Source organism: Pantherophis guttatus, chromosome 1, assembly GCF_059756535.1.
Source record: "Pantherophis guttatus breed Tessera chromosome 1, ASM5975653v1, whole genome shotgun sequence".
Lineage (NCBI taxonomy): Eukaryota > Metazoa > Chordata > Lepidosauria > Squamata > Colubridae > Pantherophis > Pantherophis guttatus.
Genome location: NC_142063.1, coordinates 46,147,236 through 46,161,631, shown reverse-complemented (window position 1 = coordinate 46,161,631; position 14,396 = coordinate 46,147,236). Strand labels below are relative to the sequence as shown.

The following is a 14,396-nucleotide window of genomic DNA, read 5'->3' as shown; positions in this document are numbered from 1 at the left end:
AATAGGGAGAAATTAGTGGCTGCAGTCAGCCAAACAGAATCAAAGAATCAAGGTTTAGGGTTTAAGGAACTTTCTTACTGATGCTATTTTTAGTATTTGTGTCACAATGTTGCACTTTGGTTCCTAACAGTCAAAGCTTGTATCATAACATTATAATCAGTGGTGGGCTTCAACTGGGGTTACCACCGGTTCGCTTCGTGCACACACTTTGAATTTCAGAACAGCTGAGGCATGGCAATCTGCTCTGCGGCGCCTATCAGCTGGGCTAAAAACGAACGAATATAGGTAGATATAGTGCAGGGGCGGGCGGGAGGGCCCAACTGATGGTCGGAGTGAACCGGTTCATTCTCACCTCACCATCTCCGCTACCGGCTTGCCCGAATCGCGGAGAACCAGTAGCAACCCACCACTGATTATAATGGACATTTCATCATCTTGACAAAATCTTTGTTTGCTGCAAATGTTCGTACGGTAGCATCAAGTCTCTGAAATAATCCCACCTGCAAAAATATTTCTAGCATTGGAAATACAGTATTTCCAGTTTCAGGAGTAGGATACACCCAAATGTTTTTAATTTCGGCAATATTGTTAGATAGAAAGACTTACTAACAGATGAGGGAGAATTGAAAGGGAAACAGGAACAAGGACAGGGGATTGAGACAGACTGGTATATGTATATGCAGATACAAACAAGATATGAGAAGGATGCTAAATTATATGGTTTTTATATGGAAAAGATTGAGTTGGATAGGACACTCATGGGAACAGATGATAATTCAAGAAAAACAATTATAATTTTTTGCTTAGTATTGAATTAAAGGAGGAGCAAGTAAAAGAAACAATGATAGCTTGAAGAAGAAACTTTGGATATTCAATTGATTTGGAAAAATGGCAACAACTATGGGAAAGGAATTATAAATTAACAGTGTCCACTGCAAATAAGGAAAATCAATATAAAATGTTTTATAGATGGCATATGCCACCTGAGAAATTAGCAAAAATGTTTAAAGAAAAATCAGCTAAACGTTGGAAGTGTCATCAACTACCAGGATCATATTATCATATGTGGTGGACATGTCCAGAAGCTAAAAACTATTGGATTAAATTTAAGACTTGGCTGGAGGAAATGATACATCAACGTATTGAATTTAAACCAGAGCTGTTCCTACTGGGTATCCTACCTGAAAAAATTAGCAAGGAAAAAGTTTATCTGATAATACATGTAATAACAGCTGCAAGGATTGTCTATGCACAAAATTGGAAAGCAGAGAAAATACCTTTGGAAGAAGAAGTAATAAAAAAAATCTTAGATTGTGCAGAAATGAATAGATTAACTTTGATGATTAAAGATAGAGAAGACTCAGAATATTTTAAAATATGGAATGATTTTTATCCTTGGTTGGAGAAGAGATATAAATGATTAATTATATAAGTATGTAAAATATGTGATGAGTTGAATATTATGTTAGTGATGAATTGATATTGTGGACTTGATAAGGATCAAGATAGAAGTAATGACAACTATACAGAAAAAGAAAGAACTTTGGAAGATAACACCGAGATGTCACAGGGAAGAGAAAACTGATGTATTAAATGTTTATCTAAAAAATAAAAAACTTAAAAAAAAGAGTAGGCATACAGTTTTTATATATCCAAGGATTTTAACTGGCCATACCATTTCACTAATTATAGCTAATGTTTCCTGTTTCACAAATTTTATAGTTACAGTTTTTTTTAAAAGTATTGTACTGGTAAGCTAGAAGGGTTATGCCTACAAAGTATCATATTATCCATAATGGGTACTCAGCAATCCAGAATTTGTAAATTATATAAAGTACTGCTTGGAATATATTATATTTGAAATGTGGTACTCTTTTTACGTGCTTAATATGGTAACAACTTTTTAAAAATCCTTTTGGAACTCTTAAGAACAAACAAAACCTTTCTGTAATTGATCCTCCAATTCTTCTATTCGTTCCTCATATTCACTTAGTTCTTCTCTATGACGTCGGCTTATCTCTGCTAATTTCTGATGGTGTGCATCTTGCAATACTGAAAGTTCATGCTGGTGCTCATCTATTTCTTGGCTCAACTTCTGTTTCAGTTCCTAAAATGTGAAATTAATGAAAAGCAAAGTTCATGACTTGACAGTGTAAAGTTAATTATGGTTTTTAATTTTAAATTTAAAGTTTAAAGTGCATTCTGGGGTACTTTATTCACTAACAATGCAAAATATCTGAAGACTGACTCACCTATAAAGGAAAACATGGAACTTTTAGAAAAAAATGTTCATGAATGATTCTGAGGTTATACCTTGTTTTTTTATTAAGGAGCCCTCAAAAGATACAATGCAAATAGTCGCTTTATTTCTAAGTATTTCAAGATGTATATTTATATTCATATTCAAGTGTTTTATTCAAAATAACTTCAAAAAGCATTCATAAATGTCTGTGCATTAGAGGATTATCCCAAATCTATACTAACTATAAGGAGCGATCTCACTTAGGAAAAGAGGTGGTGTTTTGTTTTGTTTTACCTTGATAATATTTTGTAGCTTGCAGATTTCATTTTGATCTGTATTATTTTCTCCTTGAGGCTTAGAAAACTAAATGAGATGGTGGAGAAAAAAGATTTAAAATGCTGAAAGTGGTTTAGGCTTAATAAATTTAAAAAATGGTGTGCAGCAGCAACATGGCAGGATCTTAAGAAAATTATTCTTGAACAGTGTTTAATAAATCAAAAGTTTCAAGCTATACAATGAGTGTGGCCTAGTGAACAGAATACCAGGACCCACCACAAGGATTAAACATGTGTTTTGTGTTACACAAATTGCATCTATGTTAGCTTCAGTCAATAATTTAGGAGCTTCATAAGCTAAAGCTCAGCTCAATGTGCAGCAGTTTACAATTTGCCTTTTCTTCCCACCCTGCCCCATTAAACATACTGAAGCAATGCATTCCCAATGTAAACTTATGATTCATGTTTATACTGGAAAATGAAACTGTTAGAGAAATATATGCAGCTAACTATTCAGAATTCCTGATGTTAGGGAAAAAAAGCTGCAACATAGTTATCAATGTTGGTACAGGTAGTCCTCAGCTTACAACCACAATTGAGCCCAAAATTTATGTCACTAAGTATGAAATTTGTTCAGTGAGTTTTGCCCCCTATAACGACTTTTCTCACCACATTTGTTAAGTGAATCACTGCAGTTCTTAAATTAGTAATACAATTGTTAAGTGAACCAAGTTTTCCAGAAGGGGATCGTATGACTCTGGGACACTGCAACCGTCATAAATGTGAGTCAGTTGTCAAGCAGCTGAATGTAAATCATGTGACCATGTGAATGCTGCTACTGTCATAAGTGTGAAAAATGGTCATGTCATTTTTTTTCAGTATCATTGTAACTTCAAATGGTCACTAAATCAACTGTTGTAAGTCGAGGACTACCTGTATATTTTTTATTCATTGCCACAAATAAAAAATATGTAATGAACAATTACACTACAAACCTGCAGAGATTATGGACTCTGAATCAAATGTTACACAGAACACTGTCACTGGAAATAAACAACTCTTGTGCCACTCAGGCAAGTTCCATTAATATTGAATTTAAAAATGAGATAATTAATAATACATCTCTTACTGAGTCATACTGCCATTTAAAGGGAAAAGGCAGGGAGCAGGTCAGGTGGGGCTGGCTGGTTGGGGAGGCGGAATCATGTCTGCTTAGGTGGCTGCCACTGCCGCTAGCAACTTGAATGCCCCGACTGAAGCCAGAGTTCACCACTCCGGGGAAGAAATGAAGGACCCTGCTGTCCCGCAGAGCCCGCCGCCACTTGAGTGGGGAGGACGAGGAGAAGAACGGCAAGACCCAGGAAGCAGGTCAGGCAGGGCTGGCTGGTTGGGGAGGTGGGAATAATGGCTGCTTAGGTGGCTGCCACCGCTGCTAGCAACTTGAATGCCCTGACTGAAGCCAGAGTTTGCCACTCCGGGGAAGAAATGAGGGGTCCTGCTGTCTCGCAGAGCCCACCGCCACTTGAGTGGGGAGGATGAGGAGAAGAACGGCAAGACTCAGGAAGCAGGTCAGGCGAGGTTGGCTGTTTGGGGAGGGGGGGGATCATAGCTGCTCAGGTGGCTCCTGCTGCCCCCGCCGTTGCCAACAGCATGAGTGCCCTGGCTGAAGTAGGGATCGCTCTCTCTCTCCCTCTTTCTTTCTCTCTCTCATCCACACACACAGAGTTTGGAGAGCCCTCCTCCCTCTCTCTCTGTCTCCCTGCAGCAGGAGTTGTAGTGCTTCAGTGCCAGACTGCTCCGCGCCCCCTTGCTTAGTCCTCTACCCCCCACCGCCTCGCTTTGTGGCCGTCATACCACTGCATTGCTCAGCCTCCTGCTAGGTTATGTCAGCGAGCAAGAATGAAGAACGAAGCGAGGCGTTGGGGTGTGTAGAGCTGCATCGCCCCGGTTTACCTGAGGGCCCTTCAGCCAGGCCACCCATACCAAACCCTCAAACCCCCCCCCGCCCCCTTCCAGGGCAGCCACATCCCTTCACTAACCTGCTTTCCAGCTTCGTTCTCTGTTGCCACGTGCAGGGCAATTAAAGTAGCCTGTTTTTTTACAACGGTAAAAAAAAAATAGTTCAGACCTTCCAACTTCTCATGGGAAAAAAAAGAGATCATCTCGCGAGGTTGGAAGGTCTGAACTATTTTTTTAATCATAGTCCCATAGACTACTTTTGTTGCCCTGCACGTGGCGATGCAGAACTGGGCCTGTGTGCACATGTGCCAGGATGGCGTGGGCCAGGCTGAAGTGACATGGGCCGGACCCTTATAGTTTCCAGGATGGCCATGTGGGCCGGATCTGGCCTCATTGCGGTCTGGATCCGGCCGCCGAGCCTTGAGTTTTACACCCAATATATGTAATCTATATTACGTTATTCAAAAAAGAGACACACCTGTGCAATCTGTTTCCAGTGCTCAACTTCAGATTCGAGCCTAGAAATTTCACTGGACTGTCTGTTTATTTCTTGTTGAGACCAGATCACATCTCCAAAATCCATATCATCTCTATGAAAATCAGAAGAATGATGTCTAACAGGAACAAAAGAAGCTGATGTAGTGGCTGATGGAGAAACAATTGGTTTTAACTCTGATGACTGAGCAGCTGACTGCATTTTCTGTAGTTGCTCCTGTAAAGCATTCTGCCTGGCTTTAAGATGGCTGATTTCCACCTAGATCAAGACATGTACATTTCAGTAAAGAAAATGTTCAATCCAACATTAACTGCAACTTTTAATTTTAATTTCTTTTAAAGATTGTTTAATTTAGCTAACAGCTACTAAAATTATCCTTATTTCATTAAGGTATTTCATTAATTGTACCTTTTTCTCTTGTTTCATTGTATTAAGAAGAATCCCTTAAATTAAGCCCAACTTCTTTCAATTGCATGAACATGTCCTCATCATTTTTTGCCAACAACATAGCAGTGTTAGTCACTACACTCTTGAGACTTTTATTTCTGGCTTCCCAAGATAGGATTGGTTATCTCCCATCTGAAAACTAACCAAGCCCACTTTAGCTTATCTTGTTCATAATAGAATAGAATAACAGTGTTGGAAGGGGCCTTGTAGGTCTTCTAGTCCAACCCTCTGCTTAGGCAGGAAACCCTTCACCACTTCAGAAAAATGGTTATCCAAACTCTTCTTAAAAACTTAAGAATATTGGAGCATTCACAACTTCTGGAGGCAAGTTGTTCCACTGATTAATTGTTCTAACTGTCATGAAATTTCTCCTTAGTTCTAGGCAGCTTTGGAAGCCATATTAAAAGTTTTTAACTGGAGTTGGGGCTTTCTGGAATGCTGGAACGCTGACAACGAGGTTGCTTCTCTCCTTAATTAGTTTCCACCCATTTCTTCTTGTCCTGCCCTCAGGTGCTTTGGAGAATAGCTTGACTGCCTCTTCTTTGTGGCAGCCCCTGAGATATTGGAAGACTGCTATCATGTCATCCCCAGACCTTCTTTTCATCAGACTAGACATACCCAGTTCCAGCAAACTTACAGCAATCTTATATGAATAAGATCAAGGCAAGGCTGCTGAATAGTACCACTTAAGTGATTATTTTTTATCAGAATCCAATAATAACCCCTCCATAAAATTAATTACCGTATTTTTCGGACTATAAATTGCTCCGGACTATAAGACACACCTAGCTTTTGGGGAGGAAAACAAGGGGGAAAAAATCTGCCTCTGCCTCCCAGCAATTTGCTTCCTTGCAGTAAACAGCCTGGTCAGCTTCAGCACAGCCTGATTTAGCATGAGCAGCTGATTGGTGGTTGAATTCTGGAATTCTGCCTATCAGCTGTTTCAGGCTGTGGGGATCACCACCGCCCATCGCTGCCATCGCCGCCTCCACGTGCTCCATTTTCGACCTCCACACGTTCCGTTTTTGGCCTGTTCCAGGTGGTAGGGATTGCCACCGCCTATCCCTGCCACCTAGAATGGGCCGAAAATGGGGTGTGCGGCGGCTGAAAACGGGATGCGAGGAGGCCAAAAATGGGGCACGTGGAGGCGGTGATAGGCAGTGGTGATGGGTGGTGACAGCGGCGATGGGCGGTGGAAATCCCCACAGCCTGGAACATACAGTATCTGTTCCCATTCATACCTTTCGAACAATGGTAAAAGCATTTATGTTCCTTTGACATAAGGAAACTTAAATTACATGTAATGATTTGTCAGAGAAGGAAAATTATTTTTTAATGTAATAAATGTATGTTTTAAAAATTTTACTAACTCAAGTGCTGAGTGTAAAATGCATACTTATGGGAATTTAGTATAATAGCATATCCAAACTGTTGGTATTTAAAACAAACATGGACAAAATACCTGTTTAATAATTCAAACACTTTGAACTTTTCAAGATAGAATGGATATCATTTGATCAAGGCTATGTAGCAGCAACTTGTCTTCTACTGGCCTCTTTTTTATTGTCATCTATTTTTTCAATCACCATGGTCTTCTCTAGTGACTCTTGCCTTCACATTATATATTCACAATATTTAAGCTCTAGCTTTATTAAGCAGTCTGGTTTTACTTTACCAGCTACTGAATGATTTGTTCTTCCTGTGATCCAAGGAATTCTGCAAAAATCTCTCCAATACAATATCCTTCACAGGATAAAACAGACTCATACTCTTATGCATAGCGAAGCAGCACAGACTGATCTTAATTACATCTTTATGTTGTTGAACATATTCTATGTTGTACTGATTTCTACGTATCTATATACCATATTTCTAGGGTTCAATATCCAGAGAAATTTCAGCAATCTCCCTAAACTAATTCCAGACTTCATAAAGAACAGTAGCTATTCCTGTTTCAAAAAAAAAAAAATCTATTACAAATGAACCATAAGCTTCCTTAAACATAAGTAGAGCAATATAAAGAATATCTTGTTATGCCAATTCTTAACGATTCAAGATAAAGTATGACTTGTCAAAAGGTTTGATGCCACATAACACACATCTAAAACAAACAGCCATGTTGCACGCCTGTCTTTACAAAATAGGTCGCCATCCTATTAAGTACATAAAGTTACAAATTAAATGTTGTTCAATTAGTTTGAGCCATTATTTACCTCTTTCTGCTGTAGCTGATTACGGTAATCTATAGATTTTTGCTTTATCTGAAGCTCTGCTACTTCGTTCTTTTCTTCAAGGTCATTACAAAACTTTTTCAACCTGTCGTTCTAGAGAAAAATGCATTGAAACATTAATAAACAAGAGCCTAAAATTAATTTAACCCAGAGTACATACTAGGTCTGACTCCCAAACACAAGAACAAAAATGTATTTTTTCCTATTTGCTTCTATTTGTTTTTCAGAAATAGCATCCTACCTCTGATCTCAGTGTGGAATGAAAGCTTTCTACATCTCTCAGACTATTGTCAGATACCGGAAAATCAACTGCAGCACCTGAAAAGAACAGGAAAGGAAAGAAGATGAAGATACTATATTCTCTCTCTGTTTCTCTCTCTCTCTCACACACACACATATGTACATACGTACATACGTATGTATATTCATACATACATTACAGCAACACAAGTACCAAACATGGGATTTCTATTTAATTCTAGGGAGATGAAAGTGCCTCACTTTGAATGATTTTTAATATCTTTTGCAGATAACGTTGATCAGATCTGCCTTTAGATTTCAACATTAAGCCAACAGTGGGATGTGGCTCCAAAAATGCAAATGCAAATGCACCAAAACAAATATAATTGTGGAATTCACAATAAGTAGTTATTCAACTGTATCTTTCTTTAATCAGATTCCCACCCTTGAGTCCTGCACTCTTTGAACAGAAATCAGAAAAAATGATAATAGATTCAGACCAATCAATAAGAACGATTAGGGGACTAGAAACTAAGTTCTATGAAAAGATATTAAAAGAGATGAGCAAATTTAATCTAGAAAAATATATCCAAATGGGGGATACAAATAGCACTGTTCAAATCCCAAAGATGTCATACATAAGGTCAAGAATTGTTCTTTCTCATTCCAAAGTTCCAACACAGAAACTTTACTATATATTACAAAATAACAGCCTAACAGTAAGAACAGTGTGACAGTGGAACTAGATACTCAACAAAGTGCCAGGCTCCTCTTTCACAAATTCCTGTTCCTTTTGCTCCTTCTATTCAACAGAAGGCTAGACTGCAATCCATCTGGTATTCCTGCACTGAACAGATGTTAAGACTCAATAGCCTAAATGGCCCCTTCTAACTGTATGATTGAATGACTAAATCAGTCAGGGAAGACTGAACCCCAAAAATAATTAATATCTCCTTTAGATGAGGTGAAGTATATTCCATCCTGTTTTTAAAAAACAAGTTATAAGTCTACTCTTGAAGAAACATTTCCTTGCATCAGAAGATTGAGCAATTACCGTGTAAGTCAGTTTCAAGCATCCCATTTCACAAAAGCAACCAAGAATTTAGCAGCTTCACAACTTCAGGTGCATCTGGATAGTGTTTATCTGGACTAGTGCAAATTGGGCTTTCAGCTGGCAAAACCACAGTGGCCAAAAATTGGAAGAGACCAGGTTACATACAATAGCAAAGAACTGAGATCCAACAGACTGTACAAACTATTGCATAATATCCATAATTTCACAGGCTCATCCAATGTAGATTTGAATCATCTATGTAAAGGGAAATATTAGACATTCAAGCTGGCTTTAGAAAAGACTGAGGAAGAAGATACATTATTGTCAAGGCATGCTGGATAAATGAGAAAGCCAAAAATCCTCCAAAGTAGTCAAAATATACTTCACTTACTACACAAAGGCTTTGAGTTGCATCAGCTCTGGGAATGTTCTTAAGAAATTCCAGAATATTATACTGTCTTCATGCCAAATCTATGTGCAGGATAGATAGCCACAAGCCAAATAGAACATGGCAAAACAGACTGGCTCTAGTTTGGTAAAGTGGTAAAGTAATAAGAAAGACTGTATACTCTCTCCTTATTTATTCAAGCTATATTCTGAATACAGGTAGTCCTTGTCTTAGGACCATTCAATTAGTGACTGTTCAAGTTACAACAACACTAAAAAAGGTGATTTATGACCAATCCTTGCACTTAAGATCATTACAGCATTGTAGTGGTCACCTGAACGTAATTTGGATGCTTAACAACCAGCAGGTATTTATGATGCTTGCAGTGTCCCAGGGTCACATGATCACCATTTACAACCTTCCCAGCTGGTTTCTGACAAGAAAAGTCAACAAGGAAGTTGCCAGGAGGTTGTAAGTCACAGTCATGTGATGCCTTGCTTAGTGACCATGGCAAAAATGTTTATAAAATCAGATGCAATCATGTGATGCCTGACTTAATGACCGCCCTGCTTAACAACAAATATTCTGGCCCCAATATTGGTCATATGGTGTGGACTACCTGTATAATGTATATTGAAGGGAGATGAATTGGAAAAAATGAGCATAGTTTTAAAACTGAAGAATAATCTGCTCCATGAGGTTAACATTTAGATAATTGCAAAGCCAACCAGTTATTGAGAGTTGGGTGGCATACAAGTTTAATTATTATTATTATTAACATGCAAATTATTTGCAGATCCAGTAATAAAATAGTGAAAAAATAGGACTGTGATTAAATAACAAGACCAAAGTAATGTCAATAGGTTCAGTAAACAGCTTTAGAACTGACAACAAAGACACAGAAATAGTGGATATTTTCTGTTTTAGGATCAGCTCTCTACAGTAAAGGAACCATCAGTCAAGGAATACACTATAAGCTAGCACTTAGCAGGGTATAAATGAAATGTATAGCATATGATTATATTTTCCAAATAAACTTTGAAAAAGATAATTAGATGCTATAACATGTCATTATCTATAAAGATTAGAATCATGCAAACAATGGCTTTTCCTGTGATATTCCATGGATGTGAAAGATGGACCTTAGAAGAAGCAAAATAGAAAGAACACTGAACTTTGGTGTTGGAAAAAAACAAATAACAATGAAAACAAACACATGGATCAGGGAATAAATCAGAATTCAGGTTTAAATGACCAAGTTCAAGCTGTAAGAATTTGGATGCATTATGCAAAGACCCACATCCCGATAAGTCCATAACATTGGGAAAAGAAGAAAGAAAGAGGCTAAAAGAATAACCAGCAATAAGAAGGATAATTACAATAGCAATGAATACACCACTGAAAAACTTAAAAAGGCCAGACTAAAGACATGACCATCCTGAAGAAAGTCTATCTATATGTTTGCAAAGAGTGGAAACAAACTTAAGGACACATAATCCATCAATTAATCATCAATTTAGCTACTGAGGTCCTTTCTACCCAATCTGCCAGATTAATTTCAAATCTGGAACTATAATGCCAATCATCTGGTCTGCTTCTTTGGTTTACAAATCTATCCAGACTGTTTTTCTTGTTCGACATCATATTTGTGACACTCAGAGTATAGAAAAACAACATCTGCCTACAGGGACAATTATAAAAATAAACCCAAAACTGGTAAGACTGAAAGCTATATAAGCCCTCCCAACCAACTTAATTTCTTCAGAAAATAAAGAACTTCTACATCAAATTATGATACTTTAGAGGTGACTTTATTAATACATGATTGTTGGAAAGGCCACTTCCATGCAAGAAAAGAATGAGTACTATACAAATAATGAGGTACAGGAAGAACCTATTATTTTTTTAGTTTCAAGAAATTACTTTGCGATAATTTACTACCTTGTATACCTATGACCTTTTCTTTGGATCCTAAAATAGAGAATAGAATCTATTCTATAACCTGTATACTATGTATATTAATTAGCAGCTTTTCTTAAAAGAAAGTAATCCATATGGAAGAAAACACTAATCTGTACAGAAATTATGGAATGCTGTTGTCTTGTATGAATGTAATACCGTAATAATATTTATAATACGGGTCTTGGACTTTGGCACTTTCTCTCTCTTCTATCCCATCTGTTGTTATACAGCTTGCTATCACTTCTAAATGAAGACAGTGCATTGCTTCTATCTTTGCATCATTAGCAATTAAATTATCTCCTAGAAACTCATCCACCACAGGTTTAATTTAAATCTGTACATCTCTTTATTCAAGCAACTCTCTGTATATTTGAATCAAAATTATTACACACTGTTAGTAGTTCTCTAAAACTACTTTGTGACATAATTTATGGAAAATTACAATCTAAAGAGCCTTTTGATACATTTCTCATGTTTTGTCCAGTACTGTCTTCTTACTCTATATTATAATGTTGCAAACCTTCCTCTCATAAGACATGCTTATTGTAACAGAATTATTCATAATAAGGATTTAAAGGACGAGCCTGAAGACATCTTAAATATTTTGATCAGCTGCACTATTTATTCCTTAGTTCAGATCAAATGAATGTTTTAGTACATGAACTATAAAAATCTTTAATACGAATGTTATTAAAAAAAAATAGTTTCAAGAAACTACTTTGGGATAATTTACCATCTCATATACCTATAGCCTCTTCTTTGGATCCTAAAATAAGAGAATAAAATATCTTACAAAAAGAAAGCCATCCATTTATAGTGCAAGCACCCAAGACTTTTTTTAAAACAAGCTTCTCAAGATTCTATGATCCTTGAGCTCTGTATCCATGTTTTTTTTAAAGGTAGCCTGCCCTAATCTGACATTTTCAGATAAATTAGGGCAGTAATTTTCAGAATTTCCAGTCAGCATGTAGGTGCTGGTCGAGTGCCTGCAGGCTATATGGGTCTGGATGGGAAGGAACTGGCCTTAGCTCAACCCTGGCAAGACAGAATGGCTCTGGGTTTTTGGCCTCCCAGGTCCAGATGATATTTCATCACTGACTCTGGATGGGGTGGCATTGAATGGGTACGCAATTTGGGGGCCCTTCTAAACCCAACATTCTGCTCAAGGAGCAGGTGGCAACCGTGTGTGTATGTATGGGAAGGTTGTCTTTGTACAGATTCATCTGGTATGCCAACTGCATCCTTTCCTGGACTGTGAGGCCTTGGCCACTTCCCATATGGATTACTACAACACCCTGTACATGTGGCTGCACTTGAAGACTACCCAAAAGCTACACCTGGTCTAGAAAATGGTGGTGTGAGGAGTGATCAGTGTCCATAGGTTTACCGATATGAGCCCTCTGTTGTGAGCTGAAATGACTCCCAGTTTCATTCCAGATTTAAAAGCTTATATGGCACAAGTTCAGGTTATCTGCAGGACTGCCATTTCCCTACCAGACCAGATAGGGTGTTCCTAGTCCCTTCCCTTGAATATTGCCATCTTATGGGTCTAGGAAGTACGCCTTTTCCATGGCAGTCTCTACCCTCCTAGCCTTCTTAAAGTACCTAAGACCGACTGCTGGGATATGATGAGGGGAATGAGAGGATTTATGGTTTTAATTCATATATGTATTATGTTGTTTTAATTATTGATCGGGAGACACCCAGAGTTTGATATAAGTCGAGTGGCTACAGTATATAAATATTTTAATTAAATAATGGAAGTTGCAGTTCCAAGTTCTTTGTAGTATACCAGGTGGGAGCTATTCTTTTGCTTGTTTGTTCACAAACATTCAGAGTTATTGGTTTAAGGGACAGAAGACAGAAAGGGTGAATTAAAGAAAAAACTTCCTAGGTTAAAAAAAAACCTGCCTTCCTCTCTTTCAGAAGTACCTAATCCAAAAGATCTCCTCCTTGTTTTTCCCACATGAGGGAAACATATGCCTCCATTCCCCACCTGGAGGACACAGGTTAATATTTACAGAGAATATCTCCACAACCTCGTTGGAGAATTTTTTTGGGAAGAATCCCCGTCCCCAGTCCGAAAACCTGTCATATCCTGGCCTTCTGGGGCTTTGCCACTAACCCTAATATATATATATACACACACACACACACACACATATATATATATATATACACACACACACACACACACACACACACACACACAATCCCCATCGCCGCCTTTTCTTACCTCCCACCTCTTCTGTCCCTTCTAACAGCATATCCTTGGTGAAGCTGGAGATATGCCCGGTCAGTGTCGACAAGCTACCTCCGACCTGTCCCACCAGGGACTGGCCGAAACCCGCACCGAGGCCCCCAAGCCACGACGACATCCCAGTCAAGGCTCAGCAACAGTCCTCGGGGAAAGAGAGAAAGCACGACAGTAACGATCAGCTGGGGTCTCCGACGCCGCTTTCCCCAACCCAAGTTCGGGTGCGCCCCTCGGTTTAGCCCCTTCAAGCAGAGCAGCAAGCTACCGGGTGGTCTAAAAAAGCTCTTATCGTAGGATTTCTACCGGCCTGCGATCCCGACCGGGGTTTCTCAATCAGCTGTAAGGCCTCCAGACCGAGCTGCCACCTCAACGGCCGCCATGACACCTCCAGCTCATCATAGAGCACGGCAGGGTAGAGCGCCCTGTTGGCGCTCGGGGGATGCGTCTCAAGAAACAAAGGTCGACGGGACGCTGGAGGGTGGGAAGGTTGCGCGCTCTCAGCCTAAGGAAGACCGGAAAGGTAGCTTTAGTTTCACCTGGCTTTATCCCACTCCCCCCCCCCAGTCCTTCCAAAAATGTGGGTGGCGCAGGACGCTTTTTGAAAATCCATTTTACCCGTGGCTAATTCCCAACTCGACATGCAACTGAATGCCTATTCTTTGAGGATAGATCTTAGACTTCCCCCCCCCCCCCGCCCCCGTAGACAGATATGAAATATTTCACAGGATTACGAGGTATCCAGAAATATTTGTGACTGCCCCTCCTTTGTGATTTCATCAGTATATATGAACAGTAAGAGTACTTTTCATTCTGTTCCAGTACGATTAAAAAAAAAAATACTGCTT

General features: G+C 38.9%; 1 protein-coding gene across 1 annotated transcript in view; it reads right to left on the bottom strand.

Moving 5' to 3' along the window:
* Positions 1 to 14,053, bottom strand: part of TRIP11 (thyroid hormone receptor interactor 11) — a 43,140-nt gene extending 29,087 nt beyond the window's left edge. Inside the window, exons 1-7 of the mRNA XM_034418337.3 lie at positions 13,817 to 14,053; positions 13,531 to 13,696; positions 7,892 to 7,968; positions 7,633 to 7,743; positions 4,955 to 5,230; positions 2,537 to 2,605; positions 1,942 to 2,107 (exon numbers count right to left, since the gene is read on the bottom strand). Of these exons, the coding sequence (XP_034274228.2) occupies positions 1,942 to 2,107; positions 2,537 to 2,605; positions 4,955 to 5,230; positions 7,633 to 7,743; positions 7,892 to 7,968; positions 13,531 to 13,672 (841 nt within the window). The 5' untranslated portion in view covers positions 13,673 to 13,696; positions 13,817 to 14,053. The remainder of the gene's footprint in view (positions 1 to 1,941; positions 2,108 to 2,536; positions 2,606 to 4,954; positions 5,231 to 7,632; positions 7,744 to 7,891; positions 7,969 to 13,530; positions 13,697 to 13,816) is intronic.
* Positions 14,054 to 14,396: the final 343 nt, after the last annotated feature.